This window comes from Nipponia nippon, unplaced genomic scaffold (genome assembly GCF_047370975.1).
Source record: "Nipponia nippon isolate SJK-2023a ecotype South Korea unplaced genomic scaffold, ASM4737097v1 scaffold_12, whole genome shotgun sequence".
NCBI lineage: Eukaryota > Metazoa > Chordata > Aves > Pelecaniformes > Threskiornithidae > Nipponia > Nipponia nippon.
The window spans coordinates 9582010-9602316 of NW_028262313.1; the positions used below are offsets into that span (position 1 = coordinate 9582010).

At 39.1% G+C, this 20307-nt stretch overlaps 1 protein-coding gene across 3 annotated transcripts in view; it reads right to left on the reverse strand.

Annotated features, from left to right (window-relative positions):
* Window positions 1–20307, reverse strand: part of AFF2 (ALF transcription elongation factor 2) — a 346574-nt gene that overhangs the window by 13322 nt on the left and 312945 nt on the right. For 2 of the 3 annotated variants that reach the window (XM_087748704.1, XM_087748702.1), the window contains exons 12-18: window positions 18607–18731; window positions 12186–12420; window positions 10107–10246; window positions 9487–9550; window positions 5934–6070; window positions 2481–2552; window positions 2029–2122 (exon numbers count right to left, since the gene is read on the reverse strand). In XM_087748704.1, coding sequence (XP_087604830.1) covers window positions 2029–2122; window positions 2481–2552; window positions 5934–6070; window positions 9487–9550; window positions 10107–10246; window positions 12186–12420; window positions 18607–18731 — 867 coding nt within the window. The remainder of the gene's footprint in view (window positions 1–2028; window positions 2123–2480; window positions 2553–5933; window positions 6071–9486; window positions 9551–10106; window positions 10247–12185; window positions 12421–18606; window positions 18732–20307) is intronic. The other variant, XM_087748703.1, reaches the window with a different exon arrangement.

Here is a 20307-nt window from a genome sequence, read left to right on the forward strand (position 1 = left end):
TTGCTAACCTTAAAAAGTTTGACTTCAATTTTAAAAATTTATCATTTAGTTATATTTTACTCCAAGTTGTCTCTAAATTTCAAAACTACTTTTATGATTAAATGGTTTTTTTCTGTTTTGAAATGTCAAAAATATCAATTTGTAACTTTTAATTGGAAATTAATCAGAACCAGTTCTGTCCACAAGTGGTTTCAATTTGGACAAAGTGGCATTTGTGAGGCAAAATATGAAAAACAATTCTGCCAAAAAATTCCTCTCAGCTCTGCTGTAAACAGTGGGCTGCTTTTCACAGTTAAAATTGTGCAAAGTTTTGAATAACAACTCTATTCAAATAGTTAATCCATTTCATTTGTATTACAGATCCTCGCTAGTGAACGCAGAGAACATTGTGCAGCAATACAAAACTAATACGGAGTTAATAGCTCCCATTCTTTTCTTTTCTCCTCCTATGCCTTTACTACAAAAAGATCCTGAACATATAATCTGTATACACTCAAACACTACTTCTAGCAAATGAGTTACAGTGCCCACAGCATATGCACAGTGACATTAGCTGAAATACTCAGCTTCAACTGGATGCCTAAAACCAGCATTCCTGATTTGTCTATTTTATTATGTCTTAAATTTTTTTCTCTTATTTTCATTTACATTAAAAGACATCTTCTCTGTGCGGATGCAATAAAATGGTCTTATGCTGGGAGTTGTAATATGTTCTTCATTGTACGTATTTGCACAGCTAGGAAAGTAAAGTGGCTTTAAGGGAAGAAAGAATCCCCCCTCCCCCCTTTTTTTTTTTAAAAATCATTACTTTCTGCAGAAAAAGTTTATCAAGTGATTTGCCTAATAACCTCTTTTTAAGAGGCAATCTACATTCATCCTAGATAAAATCTGAAGTGGATGGAATACATTTCATGAAAATGCTGGGGCTATAAATGTGTCTAGTTCAAATTCAATTCGTTTTGCAAATCCCTGACTGAAAACTCCGCGAGTACAACAGAGGCACGCCTAATGACTTCAAGAGAGCCTCAATTTAAGCAGAAGATCAGGAGTAACATTACTGAAGTTACAGAGATGCACACACACACACACAGAGGACACCAGGGAAGTCAGGACTAAATGGTGGTTGCTAGCATGATAGTACTGGAGTTTTACAGCAGAAGGACCATTTTATCACCATTTACTTGAAAATATTACGGCTGCAGTGTTAAAAGTTTTACTGGTCTGCAGTACTAATATGTCAAAGCCTGGAACAAATTAACAGAGGCTGAAAAAAACAACAAGAAAAGACTGATGGGCTGACAAACCAATATAATTACATAATTATAGAATAATATGTAGTAATAAAGTGCAAGAATTAATGTATGCTTCGAACAGCATTAACCAGTAAAATATAAATATCAAAACCTTGGCAGACCTGAAGAAAGATTCTGTTTCTCCCTTAATTTAGGAACAGTGAGGACTTGTCATTCTTACACTGGGTAAACAGCACTTGACAAGGTAGAGTAAAACATGAGTCATGACAATCGGCTGATCTCCACTCGATTCAAGGTAAAGGTAAACTTTCAAGATGTAGATAAGGCCATTTGAAGTTCCACAGAAAGAAAAGGAGAAATCTCTGAGTCTGCAATAAACTTCAGCAAATCTCACTGAATTTAAAATCTAAATTTAAATAGCTAAAGCCTAAATAATTGCTTTATTATGGTTCGTTGAGGGTCAGTTCATAATCACTTGCACATTGAAATCTTGAAAGAATCAGTTTCCTTTACAGTAACTTGCATAAACATTACATGGTGTTGAGAATAATGTTATTTTAGTAGAATTACTGAGTATGGTCCTTTGAATCAAGTGACTAATCCAAAAATCCCCCAAATCACTTCTGTCCCCACTCCCTGGCAGCCATCCTGCCTCCAATTCCCAGGGGAGAGGTTAAATGTGGGACTTTTAAATCACGCTGTTATACTTGTGAGAGCTCTCAGTGCTGGTATGAATTTCATTTCATATCAATAAATTAAATAGAATAAAGATTACCTTAAAATATTCCATCAGAGATCTGGAGTACTTCATAGCATGGTCCTTCTTTAGTTTAAACATTCTCAAGTAGAGAAGTGATAAGCATCGGTAGCTGTGGTAATTAGGAAAGGATTATGTTAATTCCATTGCTTAATGAAACCTATAAACTGTAAAAAAAAAAAAAATGCTGACCTATATTTTGCAGTTTCTGTTCTAAGGTTAGATTTTGAAACAAGCAAATGGAGAAAGAAAAAAAAAGTGGTCAAAAGCATTAAAATCCCATCTTGATAAGAGTATAAATTAGAAGAATAAATGTTTAGTCAGCTGCTGAAGAAATCCATTAGTTATCCTTTAATAGTTTAATGGAAAACAAGAATAATGATCTTCTGTAAGCTGCTTAAGTAATTCAGTACTTTTAAAGTCCTCCTTAAGATTTTAGCTGCTTCTCTCATCGTCGCAATGGGACTTACCATAAAACTGCTAATTTCTTGTCCCCTTCCGTGGCAGAAGAGCCTGTGAAATTCTTGAGTCTCATTGCATACCTTGTCAGGAAGGTGAGGAGAGAAGAAATTGAGAGTTAAGATGTTTCCAGGAATACTAGTAACGCTGAAAAATAACAGCCACACATAGATATTCTTCTCCAACTGCAATAGTTCATGGTCATATTCTTCTGTAACGATGAGATCAATGTAAAATTCAACAGAAAGCACCACTGAATATCTGGAGGGCTAAAGTAAATCACTGGCCCATTTTCTGGGCCAACGAGGTGAACTGTTCTTGGGCTCATTAATGATATTATATCCAACCATCTAGGCTGAGTCCTGCAAACATTTGTGATGAGTGTTGGACAGAAGCATAAGATCTTGGCCCTATATGTACTGAAGAGTAGAGTAATATATAATAAGGTTTAACATGTAATACTTTGGGATTGAATAATACCTTCAAAATCCTTCTCATAAATGCTTCTTCAAAGCTTTTAATATATTTTATATAGAAAACGGTTTTAAATACAGGAAAGGTCATGTTCACAGCTTTTTAAATTCCTGGGTCCACTAATTTATGAGTCTTGTGTACTTGGTCTTCCCTCTCTATTTAATTGCTGCTGTCCAGCATTTGGATGATCAAAGATTGAGTATTCCTACCTCCTCTCTCTTTTTTTTTTTTCTTTAACTGAGCACGCTTCATTCCATGCATTTAGACTCTTGAAAATCAATTCATCGCATAAAATCATTGTTCTGAGCCCTAATGCAATTTCACAGGTACTTGTGTTAGAATAAGTAATAGGGTTCAGTGTTGCGTAAGAAAGTTTTAAGGTATCCAGGCAGTCTTGATGAGTTCTCATTTACAAGGAGGTAATGGAGTGCAGGCAGGCAGTGCTGCTCTCGCTCTGCCTTCCTCCCACCACCCCCATCATCAGCCCCCAGCTTGCAGCTGTAGCACACCACCTGGTGTGCTTCCTCCATGTCCCATCCCACCCGCTCTTTGCTATTGTTGTTCCAGTCATACTGAATGAACCTGATCAAACGCAAAGATCTATGTCTCTTTGGGATTTTCAGTGTTACGTTAGGGATTTTAGCATTACCATTAACTTAAAACACCTTTGACAGTCAGCCCTCATATTCCCAATCTCTTTGATGCTCCACTTGCTTTCACAAATAGGCGTCTGATGCAGATACTCAGGGCAGACACAGCTAATGCAAAAGGGGAAAATGGTGCCTCTGATGAAGGGAGGAGTAAAAGTGAGAAAAATCTCCTATTTCTTATCTCACAGTAAAAATCTATGTTAACATTAGGAGCCACATTGAGAAAGTGTGTGTGCACAGCTGCATACTGGGTTTGTACATTCAGCACCCACTGTAGCCCACAAGAACTGTGTATTTGTCCACGGAGTTTATTGAACCTGTACCAGCCTACTGCTCACCTGGGCAATCACCTTTTTTCCATGTCTGACCACTGACAGCAATTAAATGGGCAAATCAGTTTTGGCTGCCTACAAGGTGCTGCTTACAAGAGTTGGTAAATTAAGCTCTACCTTTGATGGTAGGTGGTGGAATTAATCTCACCTGACTTTAGCTATTTAGAAATTGGAGATCTACTACAACAAAGTCCTCCAGATTCTTCCATAGCCAAAAGCAGTTCAAAAAGCAATCCAAAAGCAGTCCAGGTGCTGCTTCCATGCCAAGGTCTATCTATCGTGTAGGATAGTGTAGCAGGACTGTGCTGATACAGGAGCTGCCAGGAAGAGCAAGGCAGCGGGGCTGCGTATGCTGATGAGTGCCGGTTGCTCCAAGATGCAGCCACACGCTCAGCCGACTCCAGGCAGCACCAGCACTGTAGGTGGAGACGAGCTGCAGGCATCTCCCATTTGTGAGCTACTCCCAGAGCTGCAGTTCTTCGAGCTAAGTGGTGTGCGTGTTGTGGCTCTTGAATGAACAAAGATTTTTGGTCCATCCACTTCTGAACAGACTGCTGGACTGAGGCACAACATTTTCAACAGTGCCATGGGGTTTTCTTAAAAAAATAAAAATAAATGCGGTCTCCTATGAAGAAGCACTCACTTCTTGAAAGAATATTTCTTGAAATACAATTTGTCCTGCCATACAACTCTAGTTGTGTAGTTCAGGACACAAAGGACTGACCTGTCCACTGCCAGGCTGCAGGAAGAGTTTCAGCGCAGTGGAGCAGAGGCAGGCAGCTCTTTTTATTAAGACCTCTGCTCTCAAGGGTTTAACTGGGATCATAAGCCTTGAGTGAACATCATTTTTTTTTGTTGAGTAATCTCTTTAGATGTTCTTCTTCTCTTTATGAAGTTTAGAATGTAAAAACATGTTTTTAAATATTTAACAGGCATCTTATTTACCTGAGAGTAAAAGCTTCTTAAGATTTGATACATTTTATTATGTAAATACCTACTTATTCAAAATGTAAAACATGCATTATTTTTGGCAGTCCCTAATAGCTAATCTGGCACGTTAAAATTCTGCACATTAAATAGACACCTTTGTCATATTAAAAACCAAACATTTAGGGCCTGATTTGCCTCCTTTTCTTTCTCTTGTGTAAACTGCCAGTAATTACACAGACATTAATGGTGATATTCCCAGCATACACTGGGGAAAGCAAAGGTGCATCACAGCGAAGAGGAAAAATCCTATTGTTCTACTTACAGGTAAATTTAATCCTGCTTGATTTCACTTTGATAATTTGTGCAAGTAAAGCAAACAAGCCCTTAGTTACTCAGGAGACCATTATTTCTATGGAGCCAACACTATGAAACAGCTATAGGGAACAGTAGCAGATTTTAAAATAATAATTCAGACATTTTGTTAGTAAGTGAAGTCTCTCTCATCCATATTCTAGACTACGAGTCTACAAAACTGCATTAAAACTAATTCACCTGGTTCACATTCCTTTAACATTAAAAAATATACTTTTTTAAATACAATACACATGGAAATCTTCCTCTGTGGCTATGATCTTATGTGCCAAGTTTCAGCTTTTTTTTTTTTAACAGCCAAGTTATAAACCTCTAAAACCAGGGTTTGTAATAGAAATCCTGATAGACTTACTTTAATGTTTTGAATTATAAAACTACACCTTTTAAAAGACAAGTGTCATTGCCAAACAGTGAAATTACTATACTTTACTTCCACCCACTACATTTCAATTTTAATTTTATGAATATTGCAAATTATAACACTCACATTATAACCTCTAAAGGGGATAATTTATAAAAGCAGTGTCCATCAATTATAAATTTTCCATGACATTAATAAAATGGCAAGAACTAATTATGATGACTTCTGAGATGAAGATGCCTTGGACAAATCATTAATACGTTGAAATGGTATTTTTTAAAACATAGCAGGTTCTAATTATGACTGAAATGAGATTATGAAAATGATCACAGAAAGGACATTAACCTGATGAGTTCCACAGTCTCTGAGTACATGGTGTATGGAGATTTAGCTTCTAATGGATCTCGCTCCATAGCGTTCCCGCACTCGATGAAGGAGAGGGCAGCATCAGCATAATTCACTGCTTTGCCGAACTTCTCCAGCTGAAATGGGAATGACACCGTCAAGAAAATCCTTCAGCTTTAATTTCTAGGTAGACAGATCATCATACAAAGCAACACTAGCATTAGGATGAAAGCAAAGCAACGCTGGTAGATAAGAATGAATTCATACAGCCATTAAGGCAGGGTCTATGTTTTTACCAAACCTTTTCAGGTAGTATATGGCCAGGTGCTCCACAGAGGAAAGTCAGTGTATGTCCACTGACATGCGTGGATTCACACAGGCAATGAGAGACGCTAAGCATGTTTGAAAAAAATCCATATTGCTCCTCGATATATGAACTGAGTTTGAATGTCACTATGCAAGGGCTAAGTAACAACTCCACGCCATTTGTCAGACATCACATTCTGTCTTAACTGTTGACCAAAAAAAAATCTCATCACTTATGTGATGACTGAAAGAGCAGGAAAAAAAAAAGGGGGGAGAAAAATATAGCACCGCTAAATATTTTATTTTACTAGGATTTTATTGCAAAAGGTTTTAGCCCTCATAATGGTTGTGATTAAACTGACTTAGACATACTGATTTCTTTTTTTTATGTGTAATGAATATTATATATGACATTTTTATAGTAAGTATTTTATAATAGTATTTAACATTTTCAATTTTTGATAGCTGGATGTAAGAATTCTACTAATGTGGCATTTGATATAAGAGATCCAATATACTTTAAATAATTTAAAAATTTCTTTGTATGTCTCTATCAAAATATTTTTGATGCATCTGCATATGTTTTCCATTCACAAAATGGAAGCTTTTCCTAGCAACATATTAAGCAGAACATTTAGTATTGGTCCAAGGTAATGTTTGCCTTTGTGGCTACTTCTAAGCAATCCTTATAATTAGTTCCCTCTGCATACCTTTAATTTCAAGTTCTGCTCTTGTGCATTGCTTATGTACAAAGCTCTTGTATAACTGATAGGTATTACTTGAATGCTCACAAAAGGGGAAATATTTCTAAATGTTTTCCCTCTATTCCAATGGCCACTTCTCAGCATATTCTTCAAATTCCTTGCTTCAAGTCTCCCAAAGATGACTTTTTGTGGTATAAAAAAACTGAATCTGGCTGCAAGCAGATTTAGTGCAGACACACAGCTTGAGCCAGAAATGGGATCTGGTCCTTCCCTTTGCTCCACACTGACTCTAGTGGAGTAGGTGGAACTACTCCAGCTCATCACAGCCCAGCCGAGAACACAGCAAGGTCTCAAAGATCTCTTCCATATGGTACAGTCAGTTGCTACTGCAGCAGCCCATCCAGATTAGCTGATTCCTTACTGTTGTCCCAGACAAGGATAGGTTTTCATGGGGTCGCTCCCATAAGATGCAAAATGCCCTGCCCTTCACCAGAAATCTATTTTCCGTACAAGCTCAGGAACAGCATTGCCACAAATCTCATTAACATTAGCTGACACATTTTGAGGTCACACGCATTATCTTTCTAGCCACTGCAACACATCTTTCAATGCTGTGTGTACTTTGTCATGTCAGCACCAAGTAACCAGAAGCAATTGTTTCCATAGGACAACTAACACTACGGGATTGCACAGCAAATGTGTTACATGGAGATAATTTGTGTGCAGCTGTATTGGATGGAAGAAAAAAAAGTTGAGACCTAAATAGCGGAAAGAAAAAGCAGATACTTTGTTCATGGGTATTTATGTCTGCCAACAAGTTGTATTGTAGCGGATGGCCTCACATTCCCATAAGAGCACTCGGAGTGTCAAACTGCATGTGACAGGCAAGGCCTGCCTGCAGGCAGCAGCATGATGTGCCGTGCCTGCTCCACTTAGTTCTGCTTGAGAAACACTCCTGATTCCGCAAGGCATAGTCAAAGGTAAGAGGACGGGAGACAGGTCAACACTTTCTGAGTGAATCAGGCTGTGGAGGGAAGTGGATTGACATGGCATGTTGAGATCATCAGGAGCCTGAGCCTGTAAATATTTGCTACCGTGGAGCAGGCATCCCTGTGCCAGAACCACGTGTATTTTCTTTAAAGGTCAATCAGCTGTGGGAGGTGTTGTCAGTCTGCTTCTGCCAGCCTTCCCCATGTGCAGATGTCAGGGCTCTGGCTGAACATGCTCTGCTGAGTCGGGCTGCAGGAATCAGTGCAGGCCACCTCCTGCAAACGGGCAGGTCAGGACGGACGACTGCTAACTTTCTGACACTCACGGCGGGTTGCCAAAAACCTGAACCCACCTCCCACAGAAAACACACTTGGTAACACTGTGCCCCAAGTCAAAAGGGAGCCTGGAGAGCTGAAGCAGGCAGCTTGACATTGTCAACTCTCCTTCAGCTCACTGACAGCAAAAGGAGTGCAATTTTTAAAATTTGTTTGTTTTGTTTTTTAAAAACATAGCATGTGATTGTTTTGTTTTTGTTTTTTTTTTTTTGGACAAACACTTATTTCCAAGCACAAAAATCTCTGCTGTGGAATGATATAATATGCATGCAAAAACCCCACAAATAATAAAGCAAGAGGTGAATAATCACCCAGTTCTTTTTCAGCTGTGATTTTGAGGGGCAAAGTGAATGGCCACTCTCCATTTTAGACATCTTAGTTTAAATAAATAGAGGGGTCAAGTTCCACTAAGCCTGCCTAAATGAGCTGCTGTTCTGCACTCTGCGGTGCCTAACTACAGGAGCAAAGTGCCTAACTACAAAGCAAATGGCTATTAAAGACACTTCAGTGCTAGCAATAGCTTGGATTGAACAAACTATGACAGAGTATAATCTGTCAGATTAAGTAGTTTTATCGAAATCAAAACACTTTGCAAAATTAGGTCAATCTTACTGGAATCTGGGGTAAAATGAGAGAAAAAGCTTTCCCAGCATTGAACTACCTCATTGCAAGATTTTTTGGGAAGAAGCGCATTGAATCTTTATTTACCAGCCTAAAAGCATGTAATAAAAATGAATGTACTATTTAAAAATCAGTTGTTAGAAATTTTAAACAATTGGATTGGAAATATCAAACAGTTTTACCACATGATAATGGGGTGGAGGGTGATTTGCCTTTCTTAACTTTCTGTTATGGAATATTTCAACACTTTTGTTTTAGTCTCAAAGTGAATAGGAAAACAAATCTCAAATACACATCATCTTTCATGAAATTATCTTACATCCTTCATAAACAGCATGACTGTTGCTCCTCCTTGGAAGAGATATCAGCTATTGTAAGGAGCTTCTTTTTTTGGGAATGAATTCTTAAAGGCTAGGAAGGGTGCTCAGGGTTTGACTCGTTGTGGACTGTGTGTTTATGGAGTACAATCTGAAGCATACTTTAGTCAATAGCAGGGCTCCTCTTGGTTTCTGAGGCTTTGGATGACATTCAGAATGTACATTTTTGTAACACCGAGCTCCATAGTGGAAAGAAACAAAAAAACCTGTGATAACCTACCAATGCATCTGCTTTATGCTTCAGCTTCTTAGCCTCTTGCATGTAATAATCCGCATTGTGAAGCCTAAAGAGACAAAATCAATTATTTCAAGTCTTTGTTTTCATACAGTTGGACAAACGTTGTTTGGGAAAATTGCTGACTGCTTCCAAGAACAATTTTGACATATATGCCCACTTATCTCTTTAAATCTTACCTGATATTAATCTGAAGCTGCTGTATGCAAAGATATGATGGGTGACCAGAATGTAAAATAACTAGCTGTAGAAACTGGCCCCCCAAAGGACCCATTAATGTGTGCTGAACAGAGGAAAAGGAAAAATATTTTAAACTAATTAAGTATAAGAAGTTTCCATTAGAGAAGCTAAAGTAAAAAAATGAAGAATTACTGTGAACCGACATTCACGATCTGAAAACATTTATCAATAGAGTCTTCATTAATCAGTAGCAACAGTTCATTTGTAAAGATTAAAACTGTGTGTGCCTTCGTGCACACTATCCACACAGGTGCCCAATGCTAGCTTTATAATCAAAGATACTACTCTCTCTCACTGGGAGCTCTGCGTGCATGAAATCCCAACTACACAACATGCAGCTAGCCCAGAGATCCAATAATACTCACACATCATCAAATGTTATTTTGGGTCTTCTGGGCTCAGAATTCCCATTGGAAAGCGTTGGCATTGCAGACCAGATGTCTGTTTCTAAATGGCTGGTGTCAAGAAGAGTGTTAGCTGTTGGTGTGTTGTGAGATTCTTCCTCCTAGAAAAAAAAGGACTGTTATTAACTCTTCATAGTTCAAACAAACACCTTCCAACAATGCAAGTGCTCACATCCACCACCCCCAAAAAAACCCCAAGCAAACAAAAGGCCAAGACACAAAGCAGGACTCATATATACTCAACTACATCCAGGTTACCTCACAAAACCACCCTTCCATCCTTCATAACATGAGCCTATTAGATTAATCAGGCAATGTGACTCCACCTCTGACCCCTCACCTGAACTCATTAACTTACACTCTTAGGTGAAGTCAGCCTGGATACCACCGTATTACTGGCTAGAGATGCTGGTTAAAGCAAGGGTGGGGAAATCTAATGAAGAAGGGCTGGATGTAATCTCAACTTCATTCAAGGTAGATCACACAAACGTAACAATTTTTTCTATATTATTATTAGCCAACTGTAAGGTGTCTGAAAAGTCTGCTCGGATTTCAGTAAGGAACGGTTTCCTCACCCTTGCTACACAGAACAGAGAGAAGAAGCAAAAGTCAGGAGTTGTGACTTTGCATTGACTAAAACCAGAAGCATAAACAGAAGTATTTAAATCGGGCAATTCCAACTTGCAAGCTAGGTCCACAACCAGGTAAACTAAATTACAGATGAACCAATGAACGAGGGAAAGAAGTCTAACAGATTTTAGAAGACAAATATTTCATGTATCAGGATAATAGATAAACCAAGGATAAATCTGGCTGGAGATGCTGGGAGTGAGAGGAAGTTGCCCTCCTGTTTACATAGCATTGTTTATTTGCTGACATACACAGTTCATTTTGACATTGATTTCAGTTGAAGGCGTGTGTATTACTCTCTCAGCTTGAAGTGACACAATGATATCAGAAAGCAACAGGGATGAATGAATAAGGTGATTTGTCACCTACAATCCAATGCAACTTGTGAGTTTTACTATTACAGTGCAGGGTAACAACCTCTCACAAAGCAGCGAACTGTGAAAAATGAGGCTACGCATGTCCTTTTCTGTGGCAGAATTTTTTTCTTGTCTTTTAATTTGACAGTGATACCAAGACACCGTTTGATACTAAATGATATGTTTGAAACTCTAGAGGGAAGACTATTTTCTAAAATGGGCCAAAACCCTGAAGTTTCCCTGTTTTCTCTAAAAGAGGATGACAAACTGATGCAAAATTTTACTTTTTTTTTTAGTGAATTTGCTGTGCAGCTTCTGGTTTTGACTCTTTTTCCTGTATTTTCAGTAAAAAAAACCATTTGAATCTGGTGAAAAGCAAGCAAGCAAGAATTGTCTATGTGAAAACCTTTGATGGGGAGGTGGCCCTAACAGAACGATGTTTTCTAGGGGAAAAAAAACCCTCTATTTACATGGTATCTAAAAGCTTACATATTTAATTCATGGAGATTAGGTGTAAATAAACCTTAGTGCTGGAAGCTGGGAGCCTGCAAACCTAAGAGAAGATATTTCCATGTTGAGTGTGCTATGGACAGGTAGCTTTTTGTTAGATTTTTACTGTCTGTTTAGTTCGGGCCGCAATATTCAGTATAACTACAGTGCTTAATTCTGGCTGAGAATCTGGGGTAATTATTCAGGTGATGGATATCAAAATTCTTGATGTTTTATTTTCAGAATGCGTGTGTTGTAGCTACGGAGTTAAGGGACTGATTGTGGCTAGTTGGTGGCTGCAAAGGCTCTCTTCTGAGGCTCTGGGAGCGGGTGTTTCAGGGAGTGATACACAACGCCAAGTAGATGCCTAACGCTGACCTAAAAATGGAACTTGCAAGAGTTGCCTGTGCTCAGCTCTGCAAAGATCCACTCCTTGCTGCTCTTGAGTAGGGCTACATAAGCATTTAAAAATAGACACTGGGGGGGGCGGGGAATCAAACAGAACAAAGCTAAGTTAATTTTATTTTATCTTGTTCACTTCCAGCAACTGAGGTCGGTTACTTACACAGATTCCTTTGGGGTTAGAAGAGGATTTATTTTCATTCTTTCTGTGTTTAGAAACAGAGGAGGAAGAGCTGCTGGTCTGAGAGGTGTTTGTGATGTTGGTCTCTTGGCTGAAGGAGCTGTTGTCACTGCTGTGCCGCCGGTGCACAGGCTCGTCCAAGAGGGGGGATAATGGAGGAGGGAACAGCTTCTCTTCTCTTTTCTTTGCCACCTTCTTCACTGAGCTACCGCTGCTCCTGGGACACATAAAAAACAGTTGCATTTCAAGAACCTTGGGTAATTGTCCATAGAACAAAGCTCTAGATTTTATTTACTGAGAAGCCAGCTCTACCCTCAAATATGTCCTGCAGTCCTCATGTCCTAGGAGCTAAGTCAAAAGGGGACAAGCAGTGAAAACAGGAGAGCTACCTCTGCCTTTTCAATGGCTGCAGAAACCTCCTGCTTTGGAGGACAACTTCCAGTGCATTAGTACAAATTGCACTCAATTTAAATGCTAATTTGAGTCAGTCTTCATTTGAGAGGTCATAGAGGTTCTGACTCAGCAAAGTGCTGGAAAGTTTTATGCATGGGGTTAGTTCCTTTGACATCAAGTATGGCTATTTATGTGTTTAACATTAAGCATCTTTTTAAGAGGTGGATTAGAGCCCACATAAGCAACCTTTGCAAAAAAACTTAATAGCACATGCCATGTGAACAAAAAAAATAATTTATAACAACTACAAAATGATAACCATAACAATAACAAGATAATAATTATTTGACCTCTAGAATAAAACCAATGTTCAACACTATATTAAAATGATACATTGTAGCTGGCAAAAGCCCTTGAGCAAATGTTGGTTGATGAATTGAACGTGATTCAGAAAATGAATGTGGTTTTGACATGAAAGCTCAAGTAATATGATAATCTATTGTCTGTTTTATGTACAGAAATTCTTAGCTGGCTAGCAATGGCAGCTGTGATACACAGTAAAACCAAAAAAACCTGCTAGACCTTTCTCCCCTCAAATCCATCAAAAAAAGAAAAAAACCAAAACCCAACACCCCACTGACTGTTTAACATGTTAATCTACTCATAGATTTTTATTTTAGGTACTGTCCTAGCTCCGTCAATGAAGATAACCTGAATTTTAATCTTTTGTTAGACATCTAATATTGCACTACACGATCATTTACTTTTCATGATTATTGACTAAAATTTCAATAACAAATTAAGTCAACAAGAATTTATGTTTCGTTCCCAGTCACTTTCAGTCAGTGTCAGGAATTATAGATCTACTTTGCCTTAAAGTAACCAGGGAAAGAGGAGAAGGCAACCCAAGTTTCCTTCCTTCTCATTCTGGAGCTCGCTCTCATTCCAGTCTGGCCACTTTTGCAGTTTCACCAACAGTATCAATATCTACACCTGCTTTGGTCAATCCCCTACTTTGGACCTTCGGTGATACAAAAATATTTTAGCCTATCTGTGAAATCACAGAGTGAAATCAAACAAACTCCCCATGTTTCAGGTTTTATAGCTCTTCTACTCAAAACTCTTAATGCGACTGAAGCAGAGTCAAAAATATCTTATTTGAAACTCTCTGATATTAAAGATCTTCAGACTGAAGAAATAAAACGAGCACAGAATTTGTATTGCCTTACAGTAGGACTGGTACAGATGCAGTCCTGCTCAGAAAACACAAGGGCCTGAAGAAGATCAAAGGAAAGCAACCAGGTTGGAGGAGACTGGCAGTTCTTTGAGGAGACTGATTTTATGCACATGTCGTCCTGCAACATGTCCTCCGAAAAGGTCTCACTCAAAGCCCCATCTGTTAGCTTTCTTACCCCCAAAGGGCATTTTGGAACTCAGACAAGTTACCATAGCTATAGCACATAATACTCTGAACTTTTTCCAGAGGAAAGTTTTCCAAAGGAGGGTAAGCACTAGCCCAAGAAAACATGCATGTGTTACTGGATTGTACAGAGGCAAAGCAGACACAGTTAATGAAACACCCAGGAGCAGAATCCAAACCCTCTGCCTCCCAAATGAGCGTCCTACACAGGGAACCCTGAATGTGCATATACGGGTGGGAGCACAGACCGAAGTGGCTCCCCGTGCCCCGGTGCACAGAGGTGTGTGGAGCTCTTCTTTCTCCCTGATACACCTTTGCAAAGGGAAGAGTAACCGAGTCTGGCAGATCTATCTCAAAAGCATCTGAAGAAAAACTGAATGTGAGCCATTGGCCAAGTCCCCTTTAGGATCTGACCCTGCACCACTAGTGAGGCTCCTCAGCACATTCCTGGCTATTGCCAGGGCTAATGCAAGACACTGTCCCTTGCACAGAGTCTGCCACTGCCTGGGGACATTTAAGGCACATATAAAGCAATTGAAGCAACATTCCTCAGCTGCTACACGGAGGTGGAGGGATTAAGAGAGTAGTACAAGAAAAAATTAAGAAGGCTGCAGGTACCATGGTTAAAACTTCACTACTTAAAACTTCACCAGTTCACTTCATCTTTGGGCTCAAATATAAGATGGGGCAAACGAAGATAGAGGTGCAGTTACTCAGCTCTAGCACATGAGTCATTCTGTGGGTGGAAGACTTAACCACAACGGCAAATGCATGTGAGGATATTTTTTTCTACATAACTCAAATGTAAAAAAAAAAACAACCAACAATACTGTTGTTTTTTTTCTTTTTTTCCCTATTGCCCACTTAATCCTATGAGTTTTCGCAGGAATTAAGCTGATAATTTATTTAGCAATGTTACCTCCCTCAGATTTACGCCAAAGCATGTATGTTAACAATAACCTCCATGAAATAGGTTGTTACCAGCAGTTAACCAAATTGTCACTTTGCTTTGGGCTGTTAATGGGCTAAGAAACTGGTCTTTGATTGCAGTAATCGCTAATTTTGAATGAATTTATTGCAATAATTACTGAGACTCAATGGTTTAATTTGCTGACATGATTGTTAGTTAAACTATATTTAAAATCTAGGGAGAAACACAATAAAAGTGCAAGGAAAAAATACAAGCAGAACTGATGGTCTTTGCGGCTGCAGGGTTTAATCTTTGTGTCTGAAAAGGCCAATTATCAAGGAATGAGAAGGCTCCCCATCTGCTTTTTTTTCAGCCCGGTTTCTTTTAGGGCAGAAAGCAAGCAAGCAGGCAACAAGAGGTCAGTGTGTGAAGGAGAGAGAATTTCCATCTACTCTCACATTTCAAGCTGCCTTTCTTTGCCCTTTCTTTATCCGCTCCTTGTGGTATGCAGTGGTATCTCTGGCCTATTAGTGAGACAAAGCCATTGTCTATACCAATCACTTGGCTTTCCTTTGCCTCTACTCTCCCTGTCCACAATGAAATGCCGCACATTGACGGTGTATCTGATTTTCTGCAGGGGTTTAGCAGGGAAAGGTCACTCCCGCGTTAGCTTGGACCATATGGCAGCAACTGAATGAAGCTGAAGTCATTGTCATAGATGCAGAAGGCTGCCTCCGCCATGAAGGAACCCCAATGAACGCTGTTGTGACTACCCAAGGGATCAGCTAATATATGTTGCCAAGTACAGGTGCATCTTTAACGAAAGGTCAAACAAAAGGGAACAGGAAATCTTGAAAAACAGGCTGAAATCTTGCCTCGGACAGAATTCTAGCATGCCTGTTAGACGGCAGGCATGTTTCACTGGTATGAGTCTAGTTTGAAATTCAGACTCGCAGTTTGCATCAGCAAATAACAAAGTTGTTACAAACTGCCAAATGTTGGCGAATAGTGCTCTGTCTGGACTGGGTCTACCAATCGGGTATTCAGATATAAATGGTATTCAGCAGCACATACAATTAATGCTTAAATTCAAATTGCTATATAAACTATATAAATAATCCTCTGCTGCAAAGTGGGCAGCTGATCTGACAAAAATCCAGCATCACAGCAGTGTTTCAAGGTATTGCTATGAATTACTTGGACAAAACACAGTATCATCTATTCCTTCATTTGGTATGAAATATCAGAAATAAGGAAAATACAGTGGCAACAGTTTGAATAACTATATTTTAAGTGTCACATCAGATTGAGGAAAAGGCATCAGCCCCAGCGTGTGTGAGGGAAGGAACAGAGAGAGTACTAGTTGCTTATGCAATACAGCCCGGCTCTTTGGTTGTGCGAATGGCTTTTAAGTTCACAACTGACCATCTGAAATTTCTACACTCAAATTGTACACGTAGTCATAGAAACTTGTGGAAATTAGGCATGTAATTGCCCACATTAGACATGTAACCCTTTAAAAATTAATTGTGCATCTTTGCTTGCTTTATTGAGCCCATATATATTTAGGGAAAGATTATAAGAGAAATGTATTCAAATGCCTAAACCATAGATAGGCAGCCAGTGGGAGCTGCAGAAGCACAGGTGTGGCCTATCTTTCACCAATTCCTCCAGACTCCAGAATGCCTCCAAATTTTGGCCCAGAGATCACGGTCTTTCTGTCAAAACACTCTTGTATCTATAAAAAAGCTTAATGAAAGTTTCTGAAGTCTGCCTTGGGGAACTTGGCTTGTTGGCACAGGGATCAAGTTCTAACGGGAGAGACCTATGGTTTCTCCTGAGTGAGAACATCCACCGTGGGAAGTAACACCTTCTTAATGGATGAACATCATCATCACACCTGTAGCAGAATCACCCTCATTTCTCCAAGTCCTTATGTAGAGACTTAGGAGTTCTGAAAGAAAACGTAGGACCTTTGGGAATAAAGGAGCAAATGGCAAAGCCTACTTTTCAACCTTTTACCACTGAAGTGTTATTTTCCCCCATGCTGTTGAACAGTGTACTTTCAGCTGCCTCCTTCTTCTGCCTCCCCTTAAAACTCTACTTAACCCTCTGGAGAACAGAACCACTCCTGACTGCTTAAAAACAATCTTGGGCTCTCCAGAAACTTGTCATCACACAGTTCAGCCAGCTCCCTAATCTTTTGGGAAATACGTTGATCTATATTCAGTTGCACGTCTCTGAGAGTTGAAGACCTGAATTATCAAACAATATTGCATTTGTTTCAAGTGAACTCAGAAGACATTAATAACAAATGCAGTGTGATCCAGGTCTCCATCACTGCAGCGCAAAAGAAGTCAGAAAATTTTGTTTCAAAACTTGAGGCAGATGAGAGGAAAGGCTAGCATATGGAAATAACTATTGATGGACACAATTATATTTTAACAGAGAAAACCAAAGGCTTGAAAGCTCCGAGGAATCAAATTAATGACCTGGAAAACAAACTCAAATTAAGAAACATCAGGTTGGGGGTGGATCCTTAGGGCTTGCTGGCAACAAGAATAGAAAGATTTTTTTAATGGATTGTGGAGGTGTTGGGGATGGATAATCCTTGATTCCCTCTGCAATATATCTCTGCTCACTGTATTTCTAGCAATGACAATCGGGCAACACCCATCATGATGTTTATCAAATGTGCAACATGTTACAGAGCACACTGTAACTTTCAACTCGTCTGCCTTTTCCAGACTCCAACCCTGATTTTCTCAGTGGGAGAATGAGGGGTTAGTTCAAGGACTGAAGTCACTCCGTAATTACACCAGTATAAATAAAATGATCCTCAACTTTCTTTATGGATTTTAAAATTTGTGTCCTATTTCACAGATGACTTTTGAACTTTATTGAAATTTAAATACTACTACAATCAAATTGTTTTCAGAAGCACATTGTGGGTTAGATTCTTTGCTTGTCCTAGTGCAAAGCAGAAAGAAGTGCTTCATCTCAAAATCGTAAAAGCACAAAATTGATGACAGAAGGGAACTGGACTCTTTGGTTATTTATAGAATGTTAATCTTGTGATTATACTAATCAGAATCATTATTTACATGGCGCCTGTTTGCTCAAGCATTATAGCCATGTCTCAAAGACACTCTGAAAGGCACAAACTATTTGATTATACATCTGCTGAAATACAAAGCATGTATGTCTGAAACATTTAGGATGGTCACCACTGGCATTGCTGTATACACAGTTCAAGAATAAGAGCTGCTGAAGTGAATGGCAAAGTCACTATTTCATTTAATAAAACTCAGATCTGTCTCTTACGAAAACCATTTTAAAAAATAAATTCCAGGCAATCAAATAAAGCCCACTTTTAGTAGGATTCTCTGGCCATAGAAGTTAAGGATGATGGGGGCAAGAAAGAACATTGAAAGAATGCAGTATGGGGATAGAAGAGTACACCAGGATTGTGGTGGCACTCTGAATTCCTGTAGTCCATCAGAAGGATGAATGAATCTCATCCAAAACCATGTGGTTCCTCTCCCTGATGGATGGGAATAGCAATGCTGGGTCACTTATGCTTATGGGCTGTAAAGCCCATCTGGCTCTACAGCAAAGACATTTGTAGAACAGTACCGTGAAATCCCTCATGAATGTTACGTGAAAAAAAAAGAACTTACTCTTTAGTGCTGGTTAATCTGTGATTCGGTATCGGAGAGATGCAAGGTGGGAGCAGGCATGAAGCTGAAGGGTCCTCCAGGCGCTGCTTTTTGCTTTCAACAAAGGTATCCAGGCTTTCCGTCTGCTTTAACAAAAAAGGTAGAGCTTGAAAGATCCAACTTGTATACACAATTTCACTTGCCATTAAGAGGAGCTCAGGAATCTCAGTGTATTTCCTTTACATTAGCAGCAGTTAAAATCCTAGTCTAAGAGAAGTGAAAGTCACCTGAAATCAGGGCTAAACGTGCTCCAAACACATGACATGAAGTTATATAACAAGTGACATAGCCAGATAATTAGGAAGCAAAATGCCTCACGTGCTATAGTTATCTTCTGTAGTGCACTGGAATTTAATTAATAATTCAGATGGAATGGCTTGATAGCACCAAATCTTACTCAACTAAATAGCTTTTACTCATTGACTTAATGGAAGTTGATGGGAAAACTTCCCTGAGTAAGTATTCCTCACAGGACTAAAAAACTACAGGATTGAGATGGGGTAGTCATTAACAGCGATAGCTGGTTTAAAATTTGCTTTGAAAGATTCCCTGATGCATGACTTTTGTGCCTGAACTAGGATGATACAAGCAAAGCTGATTACTGCTCTGTCACTGGAACCTTCGTATCAGCCTTCAAGCCCACTAGTAGATGGCTAAAATAAATCTTTTAATAGCACGATTTAGAAACACAAATCAGGCTCTCCCTACCCTGTTTTAACTGTTGATATACCCTCAAGTCGTCCTAATTGGTTTGTTTCCCCTTGGGTAGCAGTGAACAATCATACAGCAACTGAATGGGCTGTTTCAGAGTGTAGCTTATGTTTGTACAGTCCCGGAGCGAGATTCCTTATTTTGTTACTTTCTGATTCAAAGTCCCAGCTAATGAAATTATAAGGTTTCAACTTCCATATAACCCTTTTTTTTTTCCCCTGGGAAACCCTCAGTTTAGTTGCCAATACTATACTCGTGTATTAGCCAAGATTCCTTCTCCATCGTACTGACTCCACTAGGTTACCCAGCAAGAAGGTTTTTTGTATAATTAATATACACCCTGGTGTACTTATACATACACATAAGCATGGACATTTATACATCCCTTTCCTCTTCCTTTTCTCCTTCCTTCTTACATCTCTGCCTTTAGTGTACAGCTAGAATATAAATTGAATAAAAACCTGCTGAGTTTACTCATGTCATTATTTCCACTTAATTCAACAGGGAAGGAGCCAGTGCAGTGACTCATGTAGGCAGGGGTGCAGACCCTGTGTCTGCCTGGCATTGTCTGTCTTTGTCTTGTATTAACTCTCTCGTACCACTGGACTGCTCAACCTCAGGATTTTCACGAAGTCCACTGCAACAGACAGCTGAAGCCACATTCACAATGATTCATAAAATTTGGGGTATAAAAAAAAATACGCTATGATGAACTTCTCACACACAGACCAGAGCACAACCATTTCAGCTGGAAAAAGTGACTACAAAAATTCATTTATGATATAAAACTTCAGTTTCTTTTCTGGAAACACATTTAGTTTGAAGTGCACTGTCATATCCCACAAGATAGGACACCCTTGGGCATAAATAACATAAACCACATGATAAAACGTAAAGTCAAAATATATTTGCTTTTTCAGGTAGCTGTGTAGAGAAAGCAGCTAGTTAAGC